Source organism: Megalopta genalis, chromosome 2, assembly GCF_051020955.1.
Source record: "Megalopta genalis isolate 19385.01 chromosome 2, iyMegGena1_principal, whole genome shotgun sequence".
NCBI classification, from domain to species: Eukaryota; Metazoa; Arthropoda; class Insecta; order Hymenoptera; family Halictidae; genus Megalopta; species Megalopta genalis.
In genome coordinates this window covers 27,715,853-27,741,137 of record NC_135014.1, presented here as the reverse complement: position 1 = coordinate 27,741,137, position 25,285 = coordinate 27,715,853, and the positions used below count along the sequence as shown (strand labels likewise).

General features: G+C 45.9%; 2 protein-coding genes across 11 annotated transcripts in view; both read left to right on the top strand.

Moving 5' to 3' along the window:
• Nucleotides 1-102: 102 nt before the first annotated feature.
• On the top strand, nt 103-2,433 carry LOC117229817 (replication factor C subunit 4). Of its 2 annotated transcripts, XM_033486639.2 has the most exons (7): nt 103-241; nt 470-689; nt 780-1,055; nt 1,455-1,848; nt 1,929-2,042; nt 2,112-2,195; nt 2,270-2,433. In XM_033486639.2, the coding sequence occupies exons 2-7, from the start codon at nt 583-585 to the stop codon at nt 2,360-2,362; spliced, it is 1,068 nt and encodes a 355-aa protein (XP_033342530.2). In that variant the 5' UTR covers nt 103-241; nt 470-582; the 3' UTR covers nt 2,363-2,433. The 2 variants fall into 2 exon arrangements, with proteins under 2 accessions (XP_033342530.2, XP_033342532.2); XM_033486641.2 differs by lacking the exon at nt 103-241 and having other exon boundaries at nt 393-689; nt 762-1,055.
• A 799-nt stretch (nt 2,434-3,232) lies between these two features.
• p120ctn (adherens junction protein p120) overlaps nt 3,233-25,285 on the top strand; it is a 64,764-nt gene continuing 42,711 nt past the window's right edge. For 6 of the 9 annotated variants that reach the window (XM_033487097.2, XM_076518933.1, XM_033487098.2 and 3 more), the window contains exon 1: nt 3,234-4,560. The gene's annotated coding sequence lies outside the window, so the exon portion shown is untranslated. Of the gene's footprint in view, nt 4,561-25,285 lie in introns of all 9 variants that reach the window. The other 3 variants (XM_033487090.2, XM_033487091.2, XM_033487093.2) reach the window with 3 other exon arrangements.

Here is a 25,285-nt window from a genome sequence, read left to right as displayed (position 1 = left end):
TAATGTCAATGGGGGTAACGATGATTTGGGACACACGTCGTTGCACGGTAACAATCATCCGAGCTACCCTAAGAAAAATTCTTCTTCCTTATCACGCGTATGATAAACCAGTACACGGCCGAGCATTCCGTTTTATTTACAATGCCGATACGCGACGAACAAACGGCAAATTTGCTCGTTTTGTAACGAGCCTGAGTGGCTGCTAATCTGAGGGAAATTTGGAACTAGGCCAACGCGTGCGGTAAGTTCGAAAATTGTCAGATTTTTTATTCTTCTCCATGTATTCGATATCCTCTTACATTTTGTTACACGTTTGTTTGTACAAATATTCATGACCGATCTCGTACATTTGAATATTGTTATAATTTCAACGAAAAGATTTAGGAATTTTCGAGATCTAGTGTAATTCATAGAAACGTAGGTGGCTTATAGAGGTGTATAGGAGTTTATTGCATTTTATTTCCGACAGTGGCGTGAGTGGATCGAAAGGGAAAATGCGCGGGAACGAATCTCCACCGGTTAATTGAATTTTGAGTTTAGTTTCACAGTAGTTCCAGATAGTTCCAGAGCTGACGAAAAAACATGCACGCTTTTTTAAAAACTGGAAAATTGGGAGCTGGAGAGTCGAGAAAGCCTTCGACCTCTAGTGCGAAAGAACGTGGTCCTGCGCCGCCATGGGTTGAGAAATAGTGAGTATCGCTGCGGTTTAACCTTAATTCAGAATCACGCGTTACAATATATTCTAATGAGTTTAAATAAAGATTTTCGTGCTTTTCCAGCCGCCCCAGAACCGTCGAAGACGTAGTCGAACAAGGTGAAGTGGTTGAGGTATTGAAACAATGTATGAAAGGTAGTGATTTTCCAAATCTGCTATTTTATGGTCCTCCTGGTACTGGTAAAACGAGTACTATATTGGCTGCAGCCAGACAGTTATTTGGCAGCCTTTACAAACAGAGAATATTAGAATTAAATGCCTCCGACGAAAGAGGTATCCAAGTTGTTAGAGATAAGATAAAGACCTTCGCTCAGCTTACCGCGGGTGGCACGAGGGAGGAGTAAGTTTGTATTTGAATCATTTTTATAAGTATAACAAAATCAGAATACCAATGATGCTTAGTAAAAGGTTTGAGAACCACGTTGGAGCTAAGCACAGAGACTGCTTTAAGAATATGGTTGTTATCAGGTGTTATAACCAAGTATTCTTTTAACTCTTATTACCAACTGAATAATAAAATGCTATGGACAGGCTATTCCAGAAGTATCGTAAAGTATTCGAACTTTTGGTTCTGTTTCTAGAGCAGACAACTAGATTATATACTATTCTTCGGCAGTCTGCTGCTGTGCTCGTGTGGTTTCTGTGAGAACGGCACAATCTGAGGCAATGAAAACTTAATACCTCCATCCTACAACATAGAATGGGAATAATACTTTTCACAGGAATAATTTTTTTCCAGTGGCAAAAAATGTCCACCTTTTAAAATTATTATCCTGGATGAAGCAGACAGTATGACCAGTGCGGCGCAAGCTGCTCTTCGTCGTACTATGGAGAAAGAATCGCACAGTACACGTTTCTGTTTGATTTGCAATTATGTCTCAAGAATCATAGAACCATTGACTTCTCGTTGTACAAAGTTCAGATTTAAGCCTCTCGGAGAAAACAAAATTATTGAGAGATTAGAATATATTTGTGACAAGGAGGATATAAAAGCAGAAAAACCTGTTCTATTGAAAATTGTGGAAGCTTCAGGAGGAGATCTGAGACGTGCTATAACGTGTCTGCAGTCTATTACAAGATTAAAGGGCAAAGGCATCGAAATTACGATCGACGATGTCCTCGAAATTATCGGGGTAACTTGTCCTCTTCTCTACAACCTGTTAGTTAATTCTATCGTCATTATTTTAATATAATACGATCTAAAAAATTACAGATTGTTCCTGATAAATGGTTGGAAGAATTGTTAGATGTGTGTAGAACAAAGAACTATAGCAAGGCTGAAGCTTTTGTGGATAACTTTATGTTGGAAGCATATGCCACGTCACAAGTGAGTGCACTAATTGGGCAAAGGCATTTGTACATCATGATAATATTCTAATTTCCTTTTTTTCCTTAGGTAATTGAGCAACTAAGTGAAAAAATTATATACTCCAATGAACTATCAGATAAACAGAAAGCTTTGATAGCTGATCGGCTTGGAGTAAGTGTCCTTAAATTTTGTAGAAAAACTATATTTACTCGGATTTGTATTATTAATTACGCTCCGTTTTGTAGGAATGCAACTACAGACTGTTGGACGGTGGGAGCGAGTATATACAGTTCATAAATCTTTGTTGTGGCATCATACAAGCTTACGAATTAAAATAAGGAGTAATTTACTTAATATTATACATTGTTATATTCTTTTTTATAATAAATATTTATTGTTTTTATAGAAAGTGAGTAGTACTGCTATTTTGTGGAGAAAAGTGGTGGAACTTGTAAACGGATTGCTCGATTTTTAATTAGAATATTTAGAGTTTTTAACATACTTGTCGATGCAATTTGAACGCAAACTATCACGAATCTAGTATTATCAATTGTCCAGTAGCTTGGACGTCTTTTGGTAGATGTCGCCATATGTATAATCCAGCGATCTTTTTCTTACGATAAGAACCAGATCGCGGCGCCATCTAGTGTTATCAATTGTCCAGTAGTTTGCGCGTTTTCTCGATAGATGGCGTTCAAATTGCATCGACAAGTATGTTAAAAACTCTAAATATTCTAATTAAAAATTAACACAACTAACGAGAGCGCGATCTATGAAAAGAACGACTATACATCTCCACCGAAAGTAATTCTCGTAAACGTTTTTCCAAGTACGCCTTCTTCCGTACACAGCCCAAAATAATGTCACAGACTTAAATTTCCCTAGGTACATTCTTCGATCGCGTCTATGTTCACCTATGCAGTAACTTCCATCCTTCCGATGTGTCTCGTCTCTCGGAATTAAAAAAAAAAATGCAATCAAACATTCGTCTCGCGATCAAACTACGGTCGTTGAAAAATGAAATACAGACGAGTCGAACGAGTCTACACGTGGCAGCGGAGAATCCACCGCCGACGAACGGCGTCGCCGTCTTTCATGCTAGTTCCGTGCGGCGCCGGGAGGACCGTCCTAGGGACACCAATCTAGGGACAAAACGGCCCATTGAGAAGCATCGACGTGGGACACCAGGGATTGAGAGCCGCTGGGATCGGCGTGTAGGGGCGTCGTTGCTGCGTGCAATGTGTATCGTGTAGGCGTTGGCGAGGAGGAGACAAGTACGGGGATGTGTCCGTAAAAAAGTTGCGGTTTCTGCGTACTCTGCCGCACGTGCACGCTCGAAATCGTGTCCCGGAAGCCGCCGTGTCCCCAGGGGATCGTCGAGGAGCGGTCGTATCGCTCGCGTAGGCCGCGGCTGTCCGTTGAAACGCGGGGCCCCGTAACAATCACGGGTGCCAGGAAGAAGAAAAAAAGTGCGGTCGGTGTTCGTTCGTTCGTTCTCTCGTCGGGAGGAGGCCACGTATCGTGCGTGTGTATCTCGACCGGCCTTGTCACGGGGACGTTGCTCTGTCGAAGCGGGGGGAAACAACTCGCCCCGACGGGGAGGAGGAGAGGAGGACGGCGGCCGGAGAGCACACGGTGCGCGCGTGCACCGAGAGAGGAAAGACGCCCGTACCAGGATGCCAGGACGTCCCGATCGCGGGCCTATTGAGACGGTCAGTGTTCCACGCGCGAGTTAATTCCGTGCCGCGTGAATCCGGAGCGCTATCGTTGGCCTCGCGCTCTCGCGACGCGTACACCGAGACGGGCACAACAGGAGAGCCGAGAGAGCCTAGAAGAGAGACAGCGTGACGGTGGGAGAGAAAGAGAGAGAGAGCCGACGGCGCGTTTGTGTAGGAGATGTTCGGGATCTCGGAGCGAGATCCTGGTGCGGGAGGATTCGGCTATCAGCGGTCACGATCGAGCGTATTATCGCAGCTCGGTTGTCCGAGCGTACGAGGCGCACGCTTCTGCTCTCGCTAGCCATAGCAGTCCGCGTACGCCCGTACCCAGCGAGCAAAGGCACGCGAGAACAGATTTGATATCGTCGCCGAGCAGATTTTTCGGAGCGCGTCGTCGTCGCCGCCGCCGCCGCTGCCGCTACTGCGTGTGACTCAGGCGACAAAGGATAACGTCACGGAACCGGAGATACGTATTTTTCCTTCGCCGACGTTCCTCTCTCGCGCGTTCCGCGTCGGGGCTCGATGATAGTGGCGCGGTTGACAGTGCGACTGCTCTCTGTCGGCGTGGATTTCACGGGACATCGTCGCGTCGGGGCTCGCGTGGCGTGAAAAAGAAAAACGAGACGGACGCGCGTGCGAAGCCTGGAGTTGGCCCTCTTGGATGGTTAACCGCGGGAACAGCTCGCCGTCGGCCAGATATCTGGGATATCCGGGGATACATCGTCATCGTCATCGTTGGCGACCGGCTACTGCGTCGCGCGTCAACGCTTCTTGGAATGTGACGGGCGACTCCCGGCGTGGGAAATATCGTAGAAAAGGTAAGAAGAGAGACGGACACGCATATAGAGAGAGATTCGAACGAGAGCGTTGCTCGATGCTCCCGACGACGAGAGAGTCGGGACGACGACGCTTCTCCTCTCTGCCCACGTCCTATCGACTCCGCGATGCGATACAAACTGTCACTGGCACCGGCGTCTGCTTAACGGTATACTCGTTTTCTAACCTGTAAACCAGGCCCCCCGGATACGCTGGTGGTAGTAAATAGCCGCGGTAGTACGGCGGATAGTATCGGGGAACCGTAAATAGCAGAGCACGCGATCGAACGCCGACGGTTTTTAACCTATTAACGTCCCATCGCCGCGTTTCAACGGCGCGTTCGTTCATTCTTGTCTTTTACCGCCGAGCGGACCAAATTTTCAGCCGAGCCTGCGATCCAGTTCCCGGCGAATGCCGGGTCCGTCGTGACCCGTTCGTATACGATCACGTGTCAGATCGAAAATTCGATCTGAAATTTCGATCAACGTGTGCGACGTTGTAAATTTAGAGCGATCTTTTCGGTGACAACAAATGATAAAAAAAAGACAATTCTGTTACTTATTATATAATTGTATAATATTATTAATAAACAAATAATAATAATATTATTAAGCAGAATTATATATTATACAATTCTATTACTTTCTTTCGAAATCGGCCGATGTGCGCGCGCAGAGACACGAGAATTTTGAATATTCGATATGAAGAAACGTATACAAAGCTTTCATGGCACGAAGAAGAAGAAGAAGAAGAAGGACGCGATGTAAATATTCTTTTTATGGGTGGTGACTTCACGGTCACCCTTCTCGGTTCTACATGGAATTTAGCAAGCTGTAGTTGTGGGATTCCCGCGTGAGAGCGTTAATATGCTGGAGGATACGCGGGGCCCGAGAAGTATAAATTCATGTGTGTGTGTGTGTGTGTGTGTGTGTGTGTGTGTGTGTGTGTGTGTGTGTGTGTGTGTGTGTGTGTGTGTAGAGCAGGGGGGTGTCAAACTCGCGGCCCGAGATGAACATTTTTGATGTCAAGTATCAGGACGTAAACAATAATTTAACTTTATTATTACTAACTATTATTATTACTATTATTATTACTATTATTATTACTATTATTACTATTATTACTAACTTCATATATGTTTATTACAATGTACTAGTCAAAATGAAAATATTTGTTTCTACGAACATTGATTTTTCTTTTTTTTTGCGGTCCACCTAAAGTTAAGCATTGTTTATTTATTATTATGGCCCAAGTTAGCTTTTGAGTTTGACACCCCTGGTGCAGAGAGTCGAAACGTTTCGCTGACCGATCAGCGTCCAGCGGTAAACAATGTCGATAGCGTATTTTTTCTGTGCACTTTATTAAAACCCGATACCGTTATGTCATTGCGAACCGCGTCTTAAAACCGTGGCTGTTCAAAAGTGGAGGAAAAACCAGCTTCGACGGAAGTCTCGGACTACGATGAAAACGTGAATCGATCGCGTGGCGGGTTCGATTTTTAAAAACCTAGTATTCCTATCGGGGTCATATCGATTGCTCGTAGAATACGAGTGTGTTCAATAATTAAGTAGTGCTGAATTATTAATTTGAGAACCGAAGCGTAGATTACGGACCGAGAAACGTAGAACTAAGCGAAGTTTTTCAGATCATCGGGCAAACAGTATATACATATATATATAGGTTTTAATGTTCAAACTTTGTCAGTATATTCTATGGCACAGAGTATGAAAATATAGGTCGTATAGAAATATCAAAAATATGTAGAAATATCATGTAATATATAATATATGTATATATGTATATTATATGTATATTATATAATATATGTAATATATGTATATTATATGTATATTATATAATATATGTAATATATGTATATTATATGTATATTATATAATATATGTAATATGTAAAAATATTAAAATATGTAAACATAGGTCATATAGAACTTTATTAAGAAGTTATAACAAAAATTCAGAATAGGAATAGTAATCGACTAAAAAAGAAAATAAAAAATAAAAATAAATCTTCGATCGATGTCGATCATGTATTGTCAACAACGGTTATTAATACGTTTCGAAATGTATTAATTCAACACAGTTTACATAAACACATGGCTTGTGTTGAGCTATTCGAGCCAATGCTCGCAGTAACAGCGAGTTGATTACTATACCTATTCTGAATTTTTGTTATAACTTCTTAATAAAGCTCTATATGACCTATGTTCACATAACATTTTTTTCTTACTTTGTGCCATAGAATACACTGACAAAGTTTGAACATTAAAACGTGGGATACCCTGTATATAGATACATATATATGGTTGAGTATCGGTGACACGAGCGTGATCGATGAAAAGCATCCACGTTTATAATTGACAGGTGGCAGATACGCGATTAACAGGTTATCGTAATTACTTTAACCAGGGTAAAAGCAGCAGCACCAGCAGCAACAAGGTTTTTGAAAAAAATCCTGTCGCCGGTGTACTTGTTACCCGGGATACAATGACATTTGTCGCGCCAGTCGTCGTCGGTCGTGTGTCAGCTTTGTTTTTGTTTTGGAGCGTACACAACATTCGACGCCGTCGCGCGTCCCTTGCACGCTTGCCAACATAATTCAAAGCGCACGACCGGATCAATGACAAGAAATTCGAATAATCGCCCGCGCTCTTTTCTCGCTAAGTAAATTACACGGTGTAACGAAGAGAGAGAGAGAGAGAGAGAGAGAGAGAGAGAGAGAGAGAGAGAGAGAGAGAGAGGATGCACGTTCCAGTTACGGAACGTTCGGAACGACGCGAATCGATAGGTACGTCTCGACCGATTTATCGTACGCGGCAGGTTCGATATTTAATTATCGAAGAAATATCGATTCGCGGAAACGGCGCGAAATAACGTCGATACAAATTCGAAATAACGTCGCATCCGATAACGCGTGTTCGAAGCGAAGACAACGGCGAATGCGAAAATGACGTTATCCGAGCCACCGTGGGCAACGGGATGACGACATTTAACACGCGATGCTCTGTACTGTCGTTCTTCGAACAGAAACATTCCAATAATAAATTCGTAATTAAGGCTAGAATTGTCGCGTTCTCTAACGAGTATCATTTTAAAATAATAATGACCAGATTGGATTTACTAAAAACTTCTCGTACGATTTCTGTCGTAGAATACTATATGATAATAGTATTATACAGGGTGTCCCGAAAATGTCTCGCAATCCGAAAGTAGGGGATTCCTGAGGTCGTTTGAAGCAACTTTTTCCTTTGCGAAAATGCGATCCGCGGCTTCGTTTACGAGTTATTAATGAAAAACAGTGACCAATCAGGGACGAGATCATTCGACGCGAGACGGCCGAGCCAATGAGCGGAACTAGGCTCCGTGCACTCGTTGGCTGGGCCGCCGCGCGCCAGCCGAGCTCGCCTCTTATTGGTCAGTGTTTTTCGTTGATAACTCGTAAACGAAGCCTCGGAGAAAATTTTTGCAAAGGAAAAAGTTGCTTCAAATGACCTCAGGAACCTCTCATTTCCGGATTGCGAGACATTTTCGGGATACACTGTAGTATAGTGTTATACTATATAATAATAGCATTATACTATATAATAATAGTATTATTTACGTGTCGCGTGAAACCATTTTTACAATTTCAGCGATTGCGAATGCAAAAAAGGGAGACTAGTCGCAGCACTGATAGAGGACGAATCATTTCTTTACTATTTGATAAAAATTAACCGAACTATGGTAGACGAAACTGAGAACGTGTGTTCGAGAATAGCGTAAGAACGAAATCTCGACGAGACACGCGAGAGAATTCGCGGTACAGTAATGTCTCTCTAATTGACGCTCGGATTGTTCAGAAAAATAGATAATTTTGGAAGAGGAGATACGATTGTTCAAGACTTGTGGCTCATTTTTTAGCTCGAATTATGGTATCTCCTCTCCCAAATTGTCCATTTTTGTGCAGAATCTGAGCGTCAGTTAGGGAGACATTACTGTAGATCTAAAGTGCAGTAATGTCTCCCATACTGACGCTCAGATTGTCCACAGAAATAGACAGTTTGGGAAGAGGAGATGCGATTATTCGAGCCTCGCGGTTCGTTTTCACAGTTACAAATGGTCAAGAAACATAAAAACGAACCGCGAGGCTCGAATAAATCGTATCTTCTCTTCCCAAATTGTCCGCTTTTGTGCGCAATCTGAGCGCGTCAGTTAGGGAGACATTACTGTACGCTGTACTGCTGGCCAGCGGCTGGACGCAAAAATGGCTTAACGCGTTAATGCGGGTGGTAATTTCGCGAGCGGACGACTATTCGAGCACTTGATAATTAGCGGACGTATACCGGAGCGGGGCCCGAAACTGCGGCAGTAAGAAAAGTCATAACGGGAGCTTATGGAACGAGGTGTTGTGCACCGTGGTCGTTCCTTCCTGCAAGGTTGCACTCGGGGATGCTGCATCCCGGCCACGTCCCGACGCTCCCGTCGTAGCTGTTCGCATCCGGCGAGATAAGGCGAACAACTTATGCCATTTCGGAATATGGATGTGTCCAGACTCCGCCGGCTACTTTTCACCGCGGGACAAAGTTAACGAACAACCGGAGAGCCGACCGGGGCCGAACTGCTCGCCCGTGGAAATAACAACGATAATAACAATAAAACCTTGGGACCGACGCGCATCCGTTTCCGTGGCCGTGGATTAACCGGCGGTACCGTTGCGCCCTACCGTAAATAATGAATAAACATTCTGAAAGGGTTGTTGCAGAGACTGGAATATACTGGGAAATAATAGTCGAGGATGTCCTACTCGCTGGAAGCTACAATTACAATTTAGAAAAGTGGGGCTTACCGGCCGTTCCTGTAGCAAGAACGGAGAACTATATTCGAACATGGTTCCACAGGGATTCTCTCCTGTTCTATCTGGGTCAAGACGTTCGTTCGGTCGGGAACATGGACAAGCTGGAATTGAATAAGCAAATAACAACGGTGATTAAACCGTCTTAGCTACCGTCGTCGAGGTCCTCTGTCCCAGACAGTCCAGCAGAGAGTCCCCAGGTATGGACGAGGACACGGAGATGAAACGGAAAAGATACAGTGATGTCTCTCTAACTGACGCCTCGGATCGTGCAGAAAAATGAACAATTTGAGAAGAGTAGACACGATTTATTCGAGCCTCGCGGCTCGTTTTTACATTTCTTGACAATTTGTAACTATGAAAACGAACCGCGAGGCTCGAATAATCGTATCTCTCCTCTTCCCGAACTGTCCATTTTTGTGCGCAATCCGAGCGTCAATTAGAGAGACATTACTGTACCGCGAATTCTCTCGCGCGTCTCGTCGAGATTTCGTTCTTACGCTATTCTCGAACACGCGTTCTCGATCTCGTCTACGATAGTTTGATCAATTTTTACCGAATCGTACAGAAATGATTTGTCCTCTATCAACGCGAGAACTAGTTTCCCTTTTTTCTGTGTTCGCAATCGCTGAAATCGTAAAAATGGTTTTACGCGACACGTAAATTGCTGAAAAAGAAACTTTAGTCTCGGACAAAAATTCATCTATAGTTTACTCAGGACTGAGATTCGGAAATATCAGATTACATTTCCGCCGGTTCCGTCAACGCGCACCGACGGTGACGTAAACTGCATGTTATAGATACCGCGATACAATAATGTCTCCCTTACTGACGCTCGGATCGTCCACTGAAATGGATAATTTGGAAAAAGGAGATACGATTATTCGAGCCTTGCGGTTTATTGTTATAGTTATAAATTGTCCACAATTATAAAAACGAGCCGCAAGGCTCGAATAATCGTATCTCCTCTTCCCAAATTATTCATTTTAGTGGACAATCTGAGCGTCAGTATGGGAGACATTACTGTACTTTAGATCTACAGTAATGTCTCCCTTATTGACGCTCAGATTCTGCACAAAACTGGACAATTTGGGAAGAGGAGATACCATTATTCGAGCCTTGCAAAGAAATGCTAAAAAATGAGCCACAAGTCTTGAACAATCGTACCTCCTTTTCCAAAATTATCCATTTTCGTGGACAATCTGAGCGTCAATTAGAGATACATTTTGGAAACCCTGACGATCGACTTTCGTCTATCCTCCTTGTCCACTTCAGAAACTCCCAAGCAATACCAACCCTTTCATAAGCACTGGGAACTATGCTTCCCAGCCATTTTTAGTGCGTGCATGGACCATCAGGCTCAAATATTCCCACCGTTGAAAATTCTTATCAAATCGAAATATATTCTCGAGAGTTCATACTGCGCCCGTGAAAGGGTTAATTCCTCTGTCAGCTTGTCATTCGACCATCCATATTCACGGTGAAATTACAGTAATGTCTCCCTAACTGACGCTCAGATCGCGCACAAAAATGGACAATTTGGGAAGAGGAGATACGATTATTCGAGCCGTGCATCTCGTTTTTATAATTGCAGACAATTTATAACTATAAAAATAAACCGCAAGGCTCGAACAATCGTACCTCCTCTTCCCGAACTGTCCATTTTTCTGCACAATCCGAGCGTCAATTAAAGAGACATTACTGTAATTTCGAGAGCGATTACGATTAAACATGCCAGTCGGTCGGTTTCTACGGTGGCGGGTCGCGGATTCTTTGGTGCCGGTAGCAAAGGAGGATAATCTTTCAGCTACTGAGGACGTTGAGAAACCGCAAGCTCGCTCAGTCACTCGCTCGTTGGCTCGCTCGCGAGATCCGTCCCCGTTTTCCTAAGCAATCACGCGACGAGAGATGCAGCTTCGAACGATTCTGGTGGAGCTCAGCTCTCGGTTGCGCAACCAGAGAGAGAGCTTCAACGGTTAGAAATATTTCGAGCGGCTAATAACGCTTAGGGTCAAACGGAGGACAACGCGTTTCGCGTCGTATCTTATCATTCGGTTGTAATTCACGATAGCGGAAGAGACGCGGGGCCGCGTTAATCTCGGCCGGCTATCGCCCGGCTTTGAAACAGAGGGGAGAACGTTCAATCGCTATTGACGACGCTGACGTGATTTTATAACGAAAGTTCCAGCGACTTTTTCGCCGGGAGGAGAGAGGGCCACTTTTCCCTCGCGGCTCCTCCGCGCTGAATAATTGCTCGGGTCCCGATCATGTGATTTTGATCGGCGAAAATGCAACTAGCGCTCTCTAATCGCGGCCGCTGCAGACCGGGCCAAAAACGGGCCGACAATGCTTTCCAATAACGAAACACACGAGGGGGGGCTAAGAGCTCTGATTCACAGCCCGGCGATTTTTCATTCAGCCGACAATCGTAATCCTTTTCATTCCCGAGCGGTTTCTCTGTTCCGTTTACCGTCGCCCGGTTTTCACATGTTTTCCACCGCGCGCAACAGTATAATGGCCGGTGTGAAATCTCCGCGATCATTGTTCCCCCGACCCTATCCGTGCACGCTTTATTCCCTCGGATCGCGACGGGCCCGTTGGCCAGGTCTTCTTTCAATTATGATTAATCGCAAATATCCTCTTCAACGAGGCCGTTATGCTGCTCGTTCGGTTCCGTACGCGGATCCCACGATGCCGGCGTGTCTCGCGCACATTTTTTACTCTTTGATAAGTTTTATCGGTTTTATAAGTTTTATCTCGAGGCTTCTCGGCGAAACGCTACAGAGATCTATTTCGAGAATCGAAATAAAGGTTTTTACTTTTATTGATATATATTATCGAGAAAAGAAATAAACGTCTACGCGGCTATACTGTAACTCGCGATTCGCGCGGACAATTTGTTACTTTGCATGGAAAATTCGCTCGGTCTACTTGTCAAAGAAAAGTTACAGCTCGCCGGGTTCGCCATGTGCTGTATTTGTAATTTCAAATAACGACGCTAACGCAAACCTTAACGAGAGATCCATAATTCATATCGCGTGGCGAGACGGAAACAAATGTGCGATTTATTGCTGGCAAACTTTTTAATTCTACCTGTCGCTGTTTCGCCGTTGCCTTTTGAGATTCGGTCGTAGGCTTCGTAGAAATTCCGTAGATTGTAGATTTCATTCGCTTAGGATTAAATTGACCGGGTAGAATGTAGAACGATTAAGACGTTCGAGGAATACAGGAATGTATTTCCTACGTTCTTTTCGATTTAGTGAAATTGGAAAGAAGTTGGAAGAAGAAATACATTGTCGATTAGCTTCCGTTTCTCGCTGAATTGATTTCGAAAATTTCTACCTTGCATATTATTTAAAATGCAAGAATGAATCTTCTAGTGGACAATGAAATATTTCTAATTTCAGTCGCAACTGAGGCAGTAAATTGATTTTCCTTCGGCTTGTTAACAAAAACAGAAAATTTCTTTAGACGAGATGCGATTGTTCGAGCCTTTGACACCTCGTTTTTATAATTGTTGACCATCGAAAACCATAAAAATGAGCTCTCCTCTTCCCTAATTGTCCATTTTTGCTTGCAAGCGCAAAAATACATTGTCGATTAGCTTTTGTTTCTCGCTGAATTGATCTCGAAAGTTTTTACCTCGCACATTTAAAATGCAAGAATGAGCCTTCCAGTGGACGATGCAATATTTCTGATTTCAGTCGCAACTGAGGCAGTAAATTGATTTTCCTTCGGCTTGTTAACAAAAACTGAAAATTTCTTTAGATGGGATGCGATTGTTCGAGCCTTTGACACCTCGTTTTTATAATTGTTGACCATCGGCAACCCTAAAAATGAGCTCTCCCCTTCCCAAATTGTCCACTTTTGCTCGCAAGCGCAAGGAAAATCGGGGAGAATTTACCGTATTCGCAGAGAGATCCGCGTTATTGGACACGTTGGTCGAATTCTTCTTATTGGGATTATGGAATGAAAATGAATATAATACTCTAATTCTTTGCTTAAAAGGACTTTATTTTATTCCTTTATTGAGAGAAGGTATATGGGCGAAAACGATCGAGCGACCAAACTCTACTGAGAGTCCGGCAAGAAAAAACGCTTCTTTTATACCCTTTTTGGGTTCGTCTTGTCCACCAATCAGAGACGTTTTATTTGTCGCGTTTCACATTGTATACGTGATGCTGGGACCCCCAAACAGTCAGGGTACGATGTATATCTAATGGTACCAGTGATGATGTATCGCGGTATCTACTATATACAGTTTACATCACCGTCGTTGCCCGCTGACGGAACCGACGAAAATGTAAACCGATATCTTAGTATCTTAGTACTAAGTAAACTATAGATTAATTTTTGTTCGAGGCTAAAATTTCAACACTTCTAATAAAGCGAGCAAACCGACTTTCCAGGCGGGTCTTCCGCAGGGTCCCGGTGACTTTCCTCGGAAAGAGGGCCTGGACTGTACCGGAACCGGTGTCGGCCACCGGTGTGCGCAGCCCCGGAGCGGACGCGGGGGCGTGGAAAAAGAATGAAAACTGTTCCGCGATCGTTTCACGGGATAAAGTCCATTTAATTCGTGATCGAACGGTCGCGGTTCAACAATGCTTTGAATCGGTATTCGAGCGGCGTGTCCCCTTTGGCCGGCGGCGGCGATGGCGGCCTCTGAATAGGCCCGGTCGGCCTCCGTTATATTCAGCGTTTCGAGTGACCGAAACGGTGACGGGCCGGTGATTGTTCCACCGCGGAAATGACGTTGTCAGTGTCACGTGTCCCCCGATTCATCCTGGCACGGTTATTAAGTCGACGACTTGCCCTACGCCGCCGTCTCGTTGCACTTTTCCCAGCTATGGACACTGCGGTCCAGCGATACAGTAATGTCTCTCTCTAATTGTCCACAGAAATGGATAATTTGGGAAGAGGAGATGCGATTATTCGAGGCTTGCGGTTCGTTTTCATAGTTACAAATTGTCAAGAAATATAAAAACGTGCCGCAAGGCTCGTATAAATCGTAGCTCCTCTTCCCAAATTGTCCATTTTTGTGCGCGATCTGAGCGTCAGTTAGGGAGACATTACTGTAATTTCACCGTGAATATGGATGGTCGAATGACAAGCTGCCAGAGGAATTAACCCTTTCACGGGCGCAGTGTGAATTCTCGAGAATATTTCGATTCGATAAGGATTTTCAACGGTGGGAATATTTGAGCCTGATGGTCCATGCGCGCACTAAAAGTGGCTGGGAAGCACAGTTCCCAGTGCTTATGAAAGGGTTGACATTGCTTGGGAGTTTCTGAAGTGGACCAGGAGGATAGACGAAAGCCGATCATCAGGGTTTCCAAGATGTCTCTCTAATTGACGCTCAGATTGTCCACAAAAATGGATAATTTTGGAAAAGGAAGATTGTTCAAGACTTGTGGCTCATTTTTTAGTATTTCTTTGCAAGGCTCGAATAATCGTATCTCCTCTTCCTAAATTGTCCATTTCTGTGCGCAATGCGAGCGTCAGTAAGGAAGACATTACTGTAGCTGCTAGTAGAAACAGGGGTTGTCGAGGACAGATCGCCATTACAATAAATTCTGCCTAATTGACGCTCGGATTGTACGCAGAAATGGACGATTTAAGAAGAGGAGACTGCAACAGTAAAAACGAGACTCGAACAACTGTATCTCCTCTTCCAAAATTCTGCATTTCTGTGCACAATGCGAGCGTCAATTAGGGAGAGTTCGCCGTATCTCGGCAGTGCGATGGTCGTTACCCGGATTATCTGAGTCGGAAGCACAGCGGAGATAATTCTAGCGAAATAACAAATAACAGTTTGTTAAACCTCGATGAAAATTGGCCGGGAAAATAGTCCGGAGAGGCAAGTTTCCGGAGTGGCCGATTCGCTGCTCGACGCGGCGACGACGGTCGTTACGGTACCGCGGAAGGATGCGGCGGATCTAACGATTAAAAATAGGGGATGCAGTCGAGCCCGATTCTTCCGCCACGGTCAGCGAACAATGGAGCTAAAGTTGGTCACGAAGATCGGGAAGACAAGTTTTCGCGGCAGCGAATTCCACGGCGTGGCGACACAGCCGACCGAGAGAGGCAGTCGTTACGGTGCCGCGAAAGGACGCCGGCAGATCCAACCATTAAAAATAGGGGTGGATTCGGTGAAGCTAGATTGTCTCCGACACGGCAAACGGACGTTACAACGACTGAGAAAAATGGCGGGGCTCCTCGCGAAGTTTTCGGGGCATAAGGAGAGAGAGAGCGAGAGGCGGCCATTAGGGCGCCGCGGAAACTTCGGCGGTGGGTGCACTTAGAAGGGTACATCGTCGTCGGGTGGTTCGCCCGACTCGATTTCGATCTCGACCGAAGCTCAATCGAGGTATTGTTTGGGTACTCGTTCGGTCACGCTTGATTCATGGGGTCGATACTGTCTATTGATACTCTGCCGGGCTTCCGGGGTGACGTCCGGACGTTCCCCTGCGGGCTTTATCTGCCCCCACGATGACTCATTGATGCTTAAGTACTTATGTGCCGACTTATTGCTCGTTATTTGGGGGCTTTTTATTGGCGCGGTCAATTACGAGAGGACGCCCGGCGGCCGGCCGCTCGTCTCTGGGTGCTCCAGGTGGCTGAAGGGTCTTCACGCTCGAGGAATTGGTCTGGGATTATTTTCTTCTTTCTTTCTTTTTTTCTTTTTTTTTCTCTCTCTCCGGGGAAACCGTCGGCTTTACGAGCCGTTTTATTTTTATTTGCCCAGGAGGTTCCGTAATTTTAGGTGAAACGTTCCTCTCGTAGATGGTTACAACCATCTCTGCGCGTCTCTCTCTCTCTCTCTCTCTCTCTCTCTCTCTCTATATATATATATATGTATGTATGTGTGTGTTTTACTTATGATTTCTGCGGATCATTCCACGTCGGACCGGACCTTTCGTCGGTCGGACACGGCATTTTCCCCTGTTATTTCGCGGAAATTGCTAGATAGAAATGAACGGAACCGATCAGAGCTCATCTTGCAGGTAATACGAATCTAATCGCAATCGTTCTTGCAGAATTCCGGGAAATGTGTAACAGTAATAATATTTATTTACCATCCATAATCTGTGCGTTCGTTTTATTTGTTTCTCTGGGGGCTCATATAATGTTAGATGAGAGAAACGCGTTTCTTACATCCACATGGAATTACGACCGCGTATCGATCATCGTTTCTGCGAGTCGTTTCTTTATACGTACGCCAGATTGTGTCCGTCGGTCTCTATTAGGCCACGTTTTCTATTATTTCGACGAACGGTGGATAGAAATGCGCGGGATCGATAAGCTTATCGGGCCGCCTGGAACGTTCGCGATTATTACGGATCTTAAACAATAATCGTCCGCACCTGTTGCGGCAAACAGGAGTCGTTTGCGAATCAATTTCTCGGTTTAATTATTCCAACCGGTCGAAAAAGTAACGCAGCCGTTTCTTCATCTATTTTCTCTCCGCTGCTTCGAACCGCAGCTACACATTTTTCTCGCATAGTAAAATCCAGTGTCCAACGATTATTTTCCTACGGGAATGTTAACGAAGCAGACACGAAACGCGCTAACCCCGGAATATCTGCGCGGCCATCTTTGCGGAGCACGCGAGGTCTCGAATTCAGGGGAGGTTTTCCGTACGAGCATGTAAGGGTCAGCGTCCGCCATCTTGCTCATCTCCCGCGGGAACATTTCCTTTTGGTATTCGAACGTTTATGCCGACAATTTTGCTCGAGGAATCGATAGTCCAGCGCGAACCCTTATCCGCTGCCCGCCGCTCGAGAGGATTGCTTAACGAGAAATGTCTCGGGAGCTGGATCGCGCGTCGATCGGACCGTGACCGATAGATCCGACGCTCGCGATCGACGAACGTGAAATAATTAATTGCCGCGGCCGTCGATATCGTTCTCGTACGCCGTCGGAATTACGAAATTCGAGGGGAAGAGAGGAGGCTCGAACATTTTTTTCGAATCGGCTGCAAGCCGCGACGATGCGCTGTCCGTAGAAATTCTAATGACGCAGCGTGGCACGCCGATACACGCGTCGTATCGTCATCGAATTCCTCTCGCATTACCGTTCCGGTTTTGTAGCAGCGCCTTCGTCCGCGGCCTTCGCGGAGAAGAAAAAACAAATGAATTCGAACGAAAATTCTTCGTCGAAGAATTCAACCAACGTGGCGGAAGCTGCGATTGTTCTCTTCTTGTCGCGAACGATTTTTATCAGAACGGAATCGATCTCGCTTTTCGGCTGCCTATCGGTGCTGAATATTTTTATTGTGCAGCGAGATACGCAATCTAATGATCAGTGAACCTGCCTAATGCTATCTAGTTCCCCTATTTATTTTCTTCTATTTTTCTGTGTTTCCTTGCATTTACCCTTATTTCCACCATTACCGTTACTTTAGTTTTGCATATTATTTTGTTGCATTTATATTAACGTCTTTTCCACTTCTTACTCACTTATTATTGTTATTATTATTATTATTATTATTATTATTATTATTATTATTATTATCATCATCATCATTCTTGTAATTAATGTGCTAATTCTTTTATAATTATGCTCGTGCGATTGCTTTTACGTTGCCTGTATTACAATATTTTATTATATATATTATATTATGTAATATTATATATATTATAATAATTAAATATTATATATATTATAATATTTAAATATTATATATATATATTATAATAATTAAATATATATATATATATATATTATTATATTATATTATATAATTATATATATAATAAATTATTATTCTAAGCTCGTCGTAAACGTGATCGCACAGAGATGATCCCCGAGCTGTTTACGGCTTCGTGGAAGCAAGTTTCCGTCGTCCGAAAACCGAGAAAATTTCGAAAGTGGAACGCGGAGAAGCGGCGAGTTATTTAGCCGTGACCCCCCCTCCCCCCCGTTCCTGTTGGAGAAGGCAAGGATTAATCGTCCGCCGATTAAATCTCGATCGGCTCGGGCAGACGGCGGCGTCTCGGTATACGCGGTCTCGCCTCCTGTTTGTCCCCTAGTAATGACCGGGTGTATAATTTACGAAAAGAAGGACGGAAGACGGTCGAGGAGCGGCGCGCGGCGCTCCTCTCCATTCAGCTGAATAAAACCGTCAGTGGTCCCGCGGGACCGACAGGGAGAGTCGGAAACGAATTCCATAAATTCTTTAAGAGTTTCCTTCGAGATAGAATGGGACACGATTATACGTCCCTCCCTCCGTCGTGGACAATGAGCTCCGTTATTGTTTCGGATCTCGACGCGCCGTTAAATTCGCATTTTCGACGGACGGTCGAGCCCCCCCCCCCCTCCGCCTCCCCCCGTCTCCCGTCTTTCGTCGCGTCCGGATTCTCTTGAAACTGATAGCATCGTCGACACAAAAATACGGCTTTGAGCACAGTTCGTTGACCTTGGTCGCGATCTTGCCCGGGTAAGGATCGCGACGGCGACGAAGGGGGGGGATTACGAAGTCCGTCGATGACCCAGAAATTATTGGGTCCCGCGACGAGTTTGGTCTTTAAACGACGTCGTTAATCCCGTCGCGTGTTGCAACAACGTGTCAGACTCGCGACGAAGATTTTTTTAGCATAAGAAGACTTTATTCTTCTGTTACAATATAATAATGATAATAATACTATAGTATAAAAGAAATGGAAAAGTAGAAGCAATAGTGAATATGAATTAAATGGCGATGAAAGAAGAAAATAAGGAGCAATTACTGATAATAATAATAAAAATAATAATAACAGTAGTTATAATAATAAAAATAATAATAATAATAACGATAGTTATAATAATATAGTATTAATAATAATTAATGATAGACTAGGAGTAATAGGTGCAATTTAGAACACTGAAAAGATGAAAAGAAATGTATTAATTTGAAATAATTAAAATTATAGTTAGTTATAAATACAGTCAGTTACAACAACGTAGGAACAAAATGACACATGGACATGCAAGAGGCAACGATCGCCTCGTATACCGGGAAAATGATTAAGAACGAAGACTCGCCATTCGACGAGGCAGCGAAAGAAGTCGCGGTGGAAGGGGTTAATAAAAAATATGAAATAGCTTCGCGATTCTCGGCGAGCTCGCAGCAGCATCCCCGTGCAGTAAATCCCGCAAAGAGGATGCTACTCTATATTTCAGGGGCCGCTGTCTGCGAGCGAAAATCAGTCGGCGACCGACCGACCAGTATCGGCGAGTTTTCTTTCTAATTAGCGGCGTGTCGTTGGACGATTAATAGGAAGAACCGACGCGGCGTCTCATAAATCTAGATCAGCCGTTTCCGCGAAAGAGGAGCCCCGTTTCAAGGGGATTCGTTCGTTTTTCTTAACGCGGACGAGCCGCGCACCGCGTCGGTAATTAGATCACCGCCGGCCGGTGTACTTTTAATGAAACCACAGCCGCGAATAACTCACGGTTACTCTGCCGCCGCCGTCGCCGCCTCCGCCCCCGCGTCCTCCCCCGGATCCTCGCTTCTTGAAGTCGCGGGATGGCTTATTAACAAAGTGGAACTGATCCCGTCCGATAACGACTCGTATGCGGCGTCGGTCGATCGTTAATTCCAACCCGAAACAATACGGGGACGTACTAACAGGAAAAACGGAATGGGAAACCGCCGTGCGTGTCTCTCTGCGAGCGCAAAGAACGTGCGGAAAGGCATAGCACGTGTCGTTTCTCGGCGATGTCTTCTCGAATCTACGAGAATCACAGATTCGAGTCACGTAGGAATTCTGTTGGAAAAATGATGCGGCGATCTTTAATGACGCCTCGGAGTCGCTGTTCGAGTGCGCGAACGGTTGACAAAGCGTGGCCATTGTCGTTGATATAATCAACTCGGAAGAATGCAGAAGCAAATCGTAGAAAGAACGAAGAAGGAGAAGAAACGGTGGCTCTTTATAGCAAACTGGCGGCGAACCTATGACCCGCGGGTCAGACGCTGACCCACGCAGGCTTTTTAAATCACGCGTTTAATCTCTCATAAACTTATTTTTTATATCATAAAAGAGAGAACGGACAATTTAAAATATTAAACAAATAAAGTGTATATATCTATAATGTTGAATTTAATCGAATTTAATAATCTTCCCCCTCGCTGTCCCCCCGTTTTCCAAGTAATGCCGCTGACTTGGTGACTCACGAGCTAGTATTAAAAAAAATAATGAATAAAATTCGACTCACTTCACGAAAAGGTTCTCCATCACTGCTCTATGCGGTGTATACAGTATACATCCCTCGCCTCTCATTGGTCAGTGTTTTTCGTGAATAACTCGTGAACAAAGCCGCGGATTGCATTTTCGCGAAGGAAAAAGTTACTTAGAATGACCTCGGCTAGCCCACATTTCCGTAATGCGAGACATTTTTGGGACACCCTGTATAGGCACTGCTATATCGCTGCTATATCCTATAATCGCTGGATCCTGAACTACATCCGCGTGTTCTTCATCGATTTCCGAAGGATTATAGCAGCGAACTTGCTGATCTTCCTTGGATTTGGGCGCATCGCCGGACGCGAACGCTTATGAGGCTGGTTCCTCGCAGCCGGCATAATTACGGCGTCACGTGTTTGGATATCGGCCGGGTCTTAATCGTGCCGGATAGGTTGATTCGCGGGACTTTGATCGCTCGAGCAGCGGCCAGGACTCCGGCAAGGAGCAACTGTGGCAAGTCGCGCGTGTCACCGTACGGCCGGTGATTCCGAATGCAACGGAAGACGAGAAAGCCGAGGATGAGGAGACCGAGGAGAGGACGAGGACGAGGACAGAGGGAGGAGGACGAGGAGGAGGTGGTGGGCGTGCAGCCCGGACCCGCGGCTGGAAACTTAAATTAGGCGTCTCGGGGGCAACGTAACGCGCGCGCGACGCTAATTAGACGCCACGGATTTACCGCGACGGAGGCCACCGAGTGGTTGAACTACTTTCGGAGAGGCCGAAAAAATGGCCGAGTTCCGTTCGTTCGCGTTTCGAGTTACCCCGGGATCGTTTAACGTTCCACGGACTGCCTCGGGCCTCGATTAAATTGCTACCGAACTCGGTTAAATTGCCCGCGATTCCCGAGGAATAACGCTTTTGCTTCGACTGTTCAATCTTCCTTTCTTCTCTTTCCCTCTCTCTCTCTCTCTCTCTCTCTCTCTTTCCCCTTTCTCTCTTTCTCTCTCATCCTCTCTCACTCTCGATTGCGCTCCGGCTCTCTCCCTTTTTTTCATCCGTTTAAAACGAGAGAACCTGTAGCGTCAGCGCTAGTGATTTTCCGACTAACAGAATCCTGAATTGACTATTCCAGCAAGAACTCCCGGCGGATAGCAAATCGTTCCGAACGATTCGCGGTTTTGAGGTCGAGCGAAAAAGTAACTAGCACCGCGGATGGCTCTAGGTACTTTTATTCTGGCAATGTCCCGCCGCTGATTGAACTCGGAAGCACGAACGACGACAGAACACTCCGTCCGTTCCTTCTCCGCGTTGTTCGTTCGAGCGGAATACATATCGCGTCGGTCGCCCGGATTTCGAGGCGGATTTAATAAATACAAATTACGACGCTGCGAGAATAATGTCACGGGAGAGACACATTTTTTCCCTCCCGACACCTTAATTATTCGCGCAAACAATCCCCGGACCGCGGCCCGGTAACCCGGGATTCAATTACCACCGCCGAAAATGCGTGGAATCTCGCAAAATTTTGAAAGTCGCCGTGCCACTGTTCCGTTGGTCTCGTTTGTTCTGCTCCTGGGAACAATCCGGAACACTTTTTCACGGTCTGGAGCAACGGAATACGGTCTGAAGAGCGAGCAGACCACGCCCATCCAGGCAACGGTGCGAAGGAAGAGCGAGGATACAGTCTTCCGTCGCGAGATTGCTATCCCTTTCTGTTTCCCACGTTGGTCGGTAGCGTAAGCTTTGCTCCAGAATGATCACCGTGTTCTGCAGCGGCAGAATAGAGTCTCAAGAGCAACTGGACCACGCCTACTCAAAGGGTGCACGCCCAGCAAAGCGACACTGCAAAGGAAGAACAAGATACAGATCTTCTATCGGAAGATCGATGATCTTTTCCACATCTGAGCGTCAGTTAGGAGCGTAAGCATTTGCTTCAAGGTGATCACCGTGCTCTGTAGTGGCAGAATACTGTCTCAAGAGCAACTGGACCACGCCTACTCAAAGGGGGCACGCCCAACAAAGCGACATTGCAAAGGAAGAGTAAGATACAGATATTGTATCGAAAGATCGATGATATTTGCGACATCTGAGCATCAGTTAGGAGCGTAAGCATTACTCCAAGGTGATCACCGTGCTCTGTAGTGGCAGAATACAATCTTAAGAGCAACTGAACCACGCCCACTTAAAAGGACACGCCCATCAAAGCGATACTACGGAAGAAGAGCAAGATACAGACTTTTCGTCAATCTTTTTTATACTTAACGTCAGTCAGGAGTATAATCGAGGCTTCTACGAGCGAACTATAGCTCCGATAGATCCGGAACAGTAAGGAAAGATCTGAAGGGTAACGAGACCACGCCCACTGCGGACACCACGAGAAGAACGACCACGAGAATGATGTTCTCGTAGCAAGATTCTCGGATCTCTTCCTTCTCCGGCGTCATCGAAATTGCTCCTGGAGGCAATAGGATCGTTCCGAATCTAGAGCAACGGAATCTAGTCGCGGTTCCGTACGAAAGCTCTAAAAGCTCCGGCGCTAAATTCGGCAGAAGAGAGACGTTCGTTCCCTCGATCTCCTTCGAATCTTCCGTCACGTTTCCCCGGTCTTTCGTCCGGATTCCACGATCCGGACGATTCTCCGGGGCTATACGATCCGCCCTGGACCGGACTCTAATTTCCGGAGAGCCCGCTGCAACGCAGCGTGGAATTCCGGCCGCGTGCTGCATCGCCGCCGCTAATTTATCGCCGCGCTAATTCACCATTAGCCGGGCGCAGGGCCGCGATAAATCAGGTTCAATTAATTCGCGGGAATATGATCCGAAAGAACGGGACCCGTTCTCTCTATCATTCTCTCTTTCTCTTTCTCTCTCTCGTTCTCTGCCCGCGTTTTATCGCGAGCCACGCTCGAAAAGCGGAGCGGAAAAAAGCGGCAGCGAAGCGACTAGCGAAAAAGGGAAAAGGGTCGAAGAATCGAATTATTATTCGCGTTCGTTCGATTCAACCGTTCGCCGGGGAGTGGCTCGTCGATCCGCGAAAGCGATCGCGGGATCTAAGATCGAACGAGATCTCGATCGTTGCACCGCGCCGCGCCGCGCCGCGCCGATCCAATTAGAGGTTTCCCGGCTCGGACCGCGTGAATTTTGATGGCGAAGCTTCTCTATCCGCCGTAAATGGGTTACACGCGGTCAACGATCGTAATAATGGGCGACCATGGAATTAATTAATCGGGGACCAGACAATCCGCCGGAACGGAACAGAAAGTTCCGGCGAATTTTCGTCGATCTCGGCGTCGCGCGCGCAACAGAAAAATTAAGCGGAGGTCCGGCGTTTCTCGCGCCGGGATTTCTGCTGATTAAACGCGCGGAACTCCGCGAACGGCGGGTAATTAAAAGAACGAATTTTAATTGACTGCGGAGTTGGAAAAAGTTGCCGTTCCGCCGGCGACCGGCGGCGGTTCGACGCGCGGCTAAAATAAATTCGCCGGAAATTCCTGCTTGCGCTGGAACCTGATCGCGCGCGTGTTCTCTCGGTCCGCGGATGGCCCCGGCTTCGGCCGCGGAGAAGCAGAAACGCGGAGCCGCTCGGTGGGCAGTTCGGCTTTTAAGCGACGCTTTCGCGCGATAAAAAAGTTCCGAATCGATCGGATCCACCGGGCTCGTTTCGCGGACCAGAGTTGCCCAAGAGAGCTTGGGAAACAATTAAACGCGCGCTGATCCACGGTTTCCGAGCCATCTTGATACGATACTTTCACCGCGCCGCGCAACTTCATCGGGCCGCGTAATTGCGCAACATTTGCATTCCGCAGGCGATTGCCGCCGAAATCGCCCCGTAAATCATTCACTTTATCGATCCCATTGAGAAACATTCGGCCCGCGTAGTCTTGCTTCGAAGAACCCGTTACCGAACATTGCTCGCCGCCTCGAGACCATCCCGAACGCTTTTTCGAGGGCCCCGATTTTTCGAATAAATCTTCAACGAAGAATTATTAAGATCGTTATTGCAGTTTGATGTCCTGCACTTACCAAAAAATGATTCTGATTATCCAAGAATTGGAATCGTAACGTGCGTTTCATAGAAATGTCAGATAATCGATTCGAAACGGGTATGACATCAATTATAATAAATCGCTGCGATAAATTTGAATTACGATGAAATTTTAATTGAACAGACGGTAATTTTCGGTCGTGATAGATCGTTTCTTCTCGTAATTATTAATACGGTCCTCGTCTTTCCCAAGCAAATTGCCTTTGTCGAACGTACCCGGCGGATTTTCGACAGCGTCTATTTCCGACTCCGTCGCAAATTCGTCTCGAATAGTTGCGCTCGGAGCTCGAATTTACCTTGCGCGCCGTCACAGACGCATAAAAGAGAGATTCCAATTAGCCGAAAATGTTCGGCGAACGTAGTTCTAGTTTTTCTTTCTCGCCCGCGACGAGAGTTATTCCACGGTGCCGTTCGGCCGTATTTATTTCCTTGATTGACCGTAAAGGTGTCGACGACGACGGTGCCCCCGCTCGTCGGGCACCAACGAACCGGCCGACGTCGAATCAATGAATAAGCAATTACGAATTCGCCGAGAACCGCGGGAAGAGTTCCAAGCGGTGGCCCGGCGGCCGCGGTAAAAAGTTGATAAATCCGTTCGATTCCGCGAACGAGCACCATTTTTCATCGTTGCCCGTCGCGGCCCCGCGCGCGTACCGTGTACTCCGCCCGG

What these genes read in the sequence shown, in the direction of transcription:
- LOC117229817 (XM_033486639.2), top strand. Translation starts at nt 583, where the DNA reads ATGCACGCTTTTTTAAAAACTGGAAAATTGGGAGCTGGAGAGTCGAGA. An exon ending in CCGCCATGGGTTGAGAAATA is followed by an intron (nt 690 to 779) that starts GTGAGTATCGCT and finishes GTGCTTTTCCAG; the next exon opens with CCGCCCCAGAACCGTCGAAG. An exon ending in AAGCATATGCCACGTCACAA is followed by an intron (nt 2,043 to 2,111) that starts GTGAGTGCACTA and finishes TTTTTTCCTTAG; the next exon opens with GTAATTGAGCAACTAAGTGA.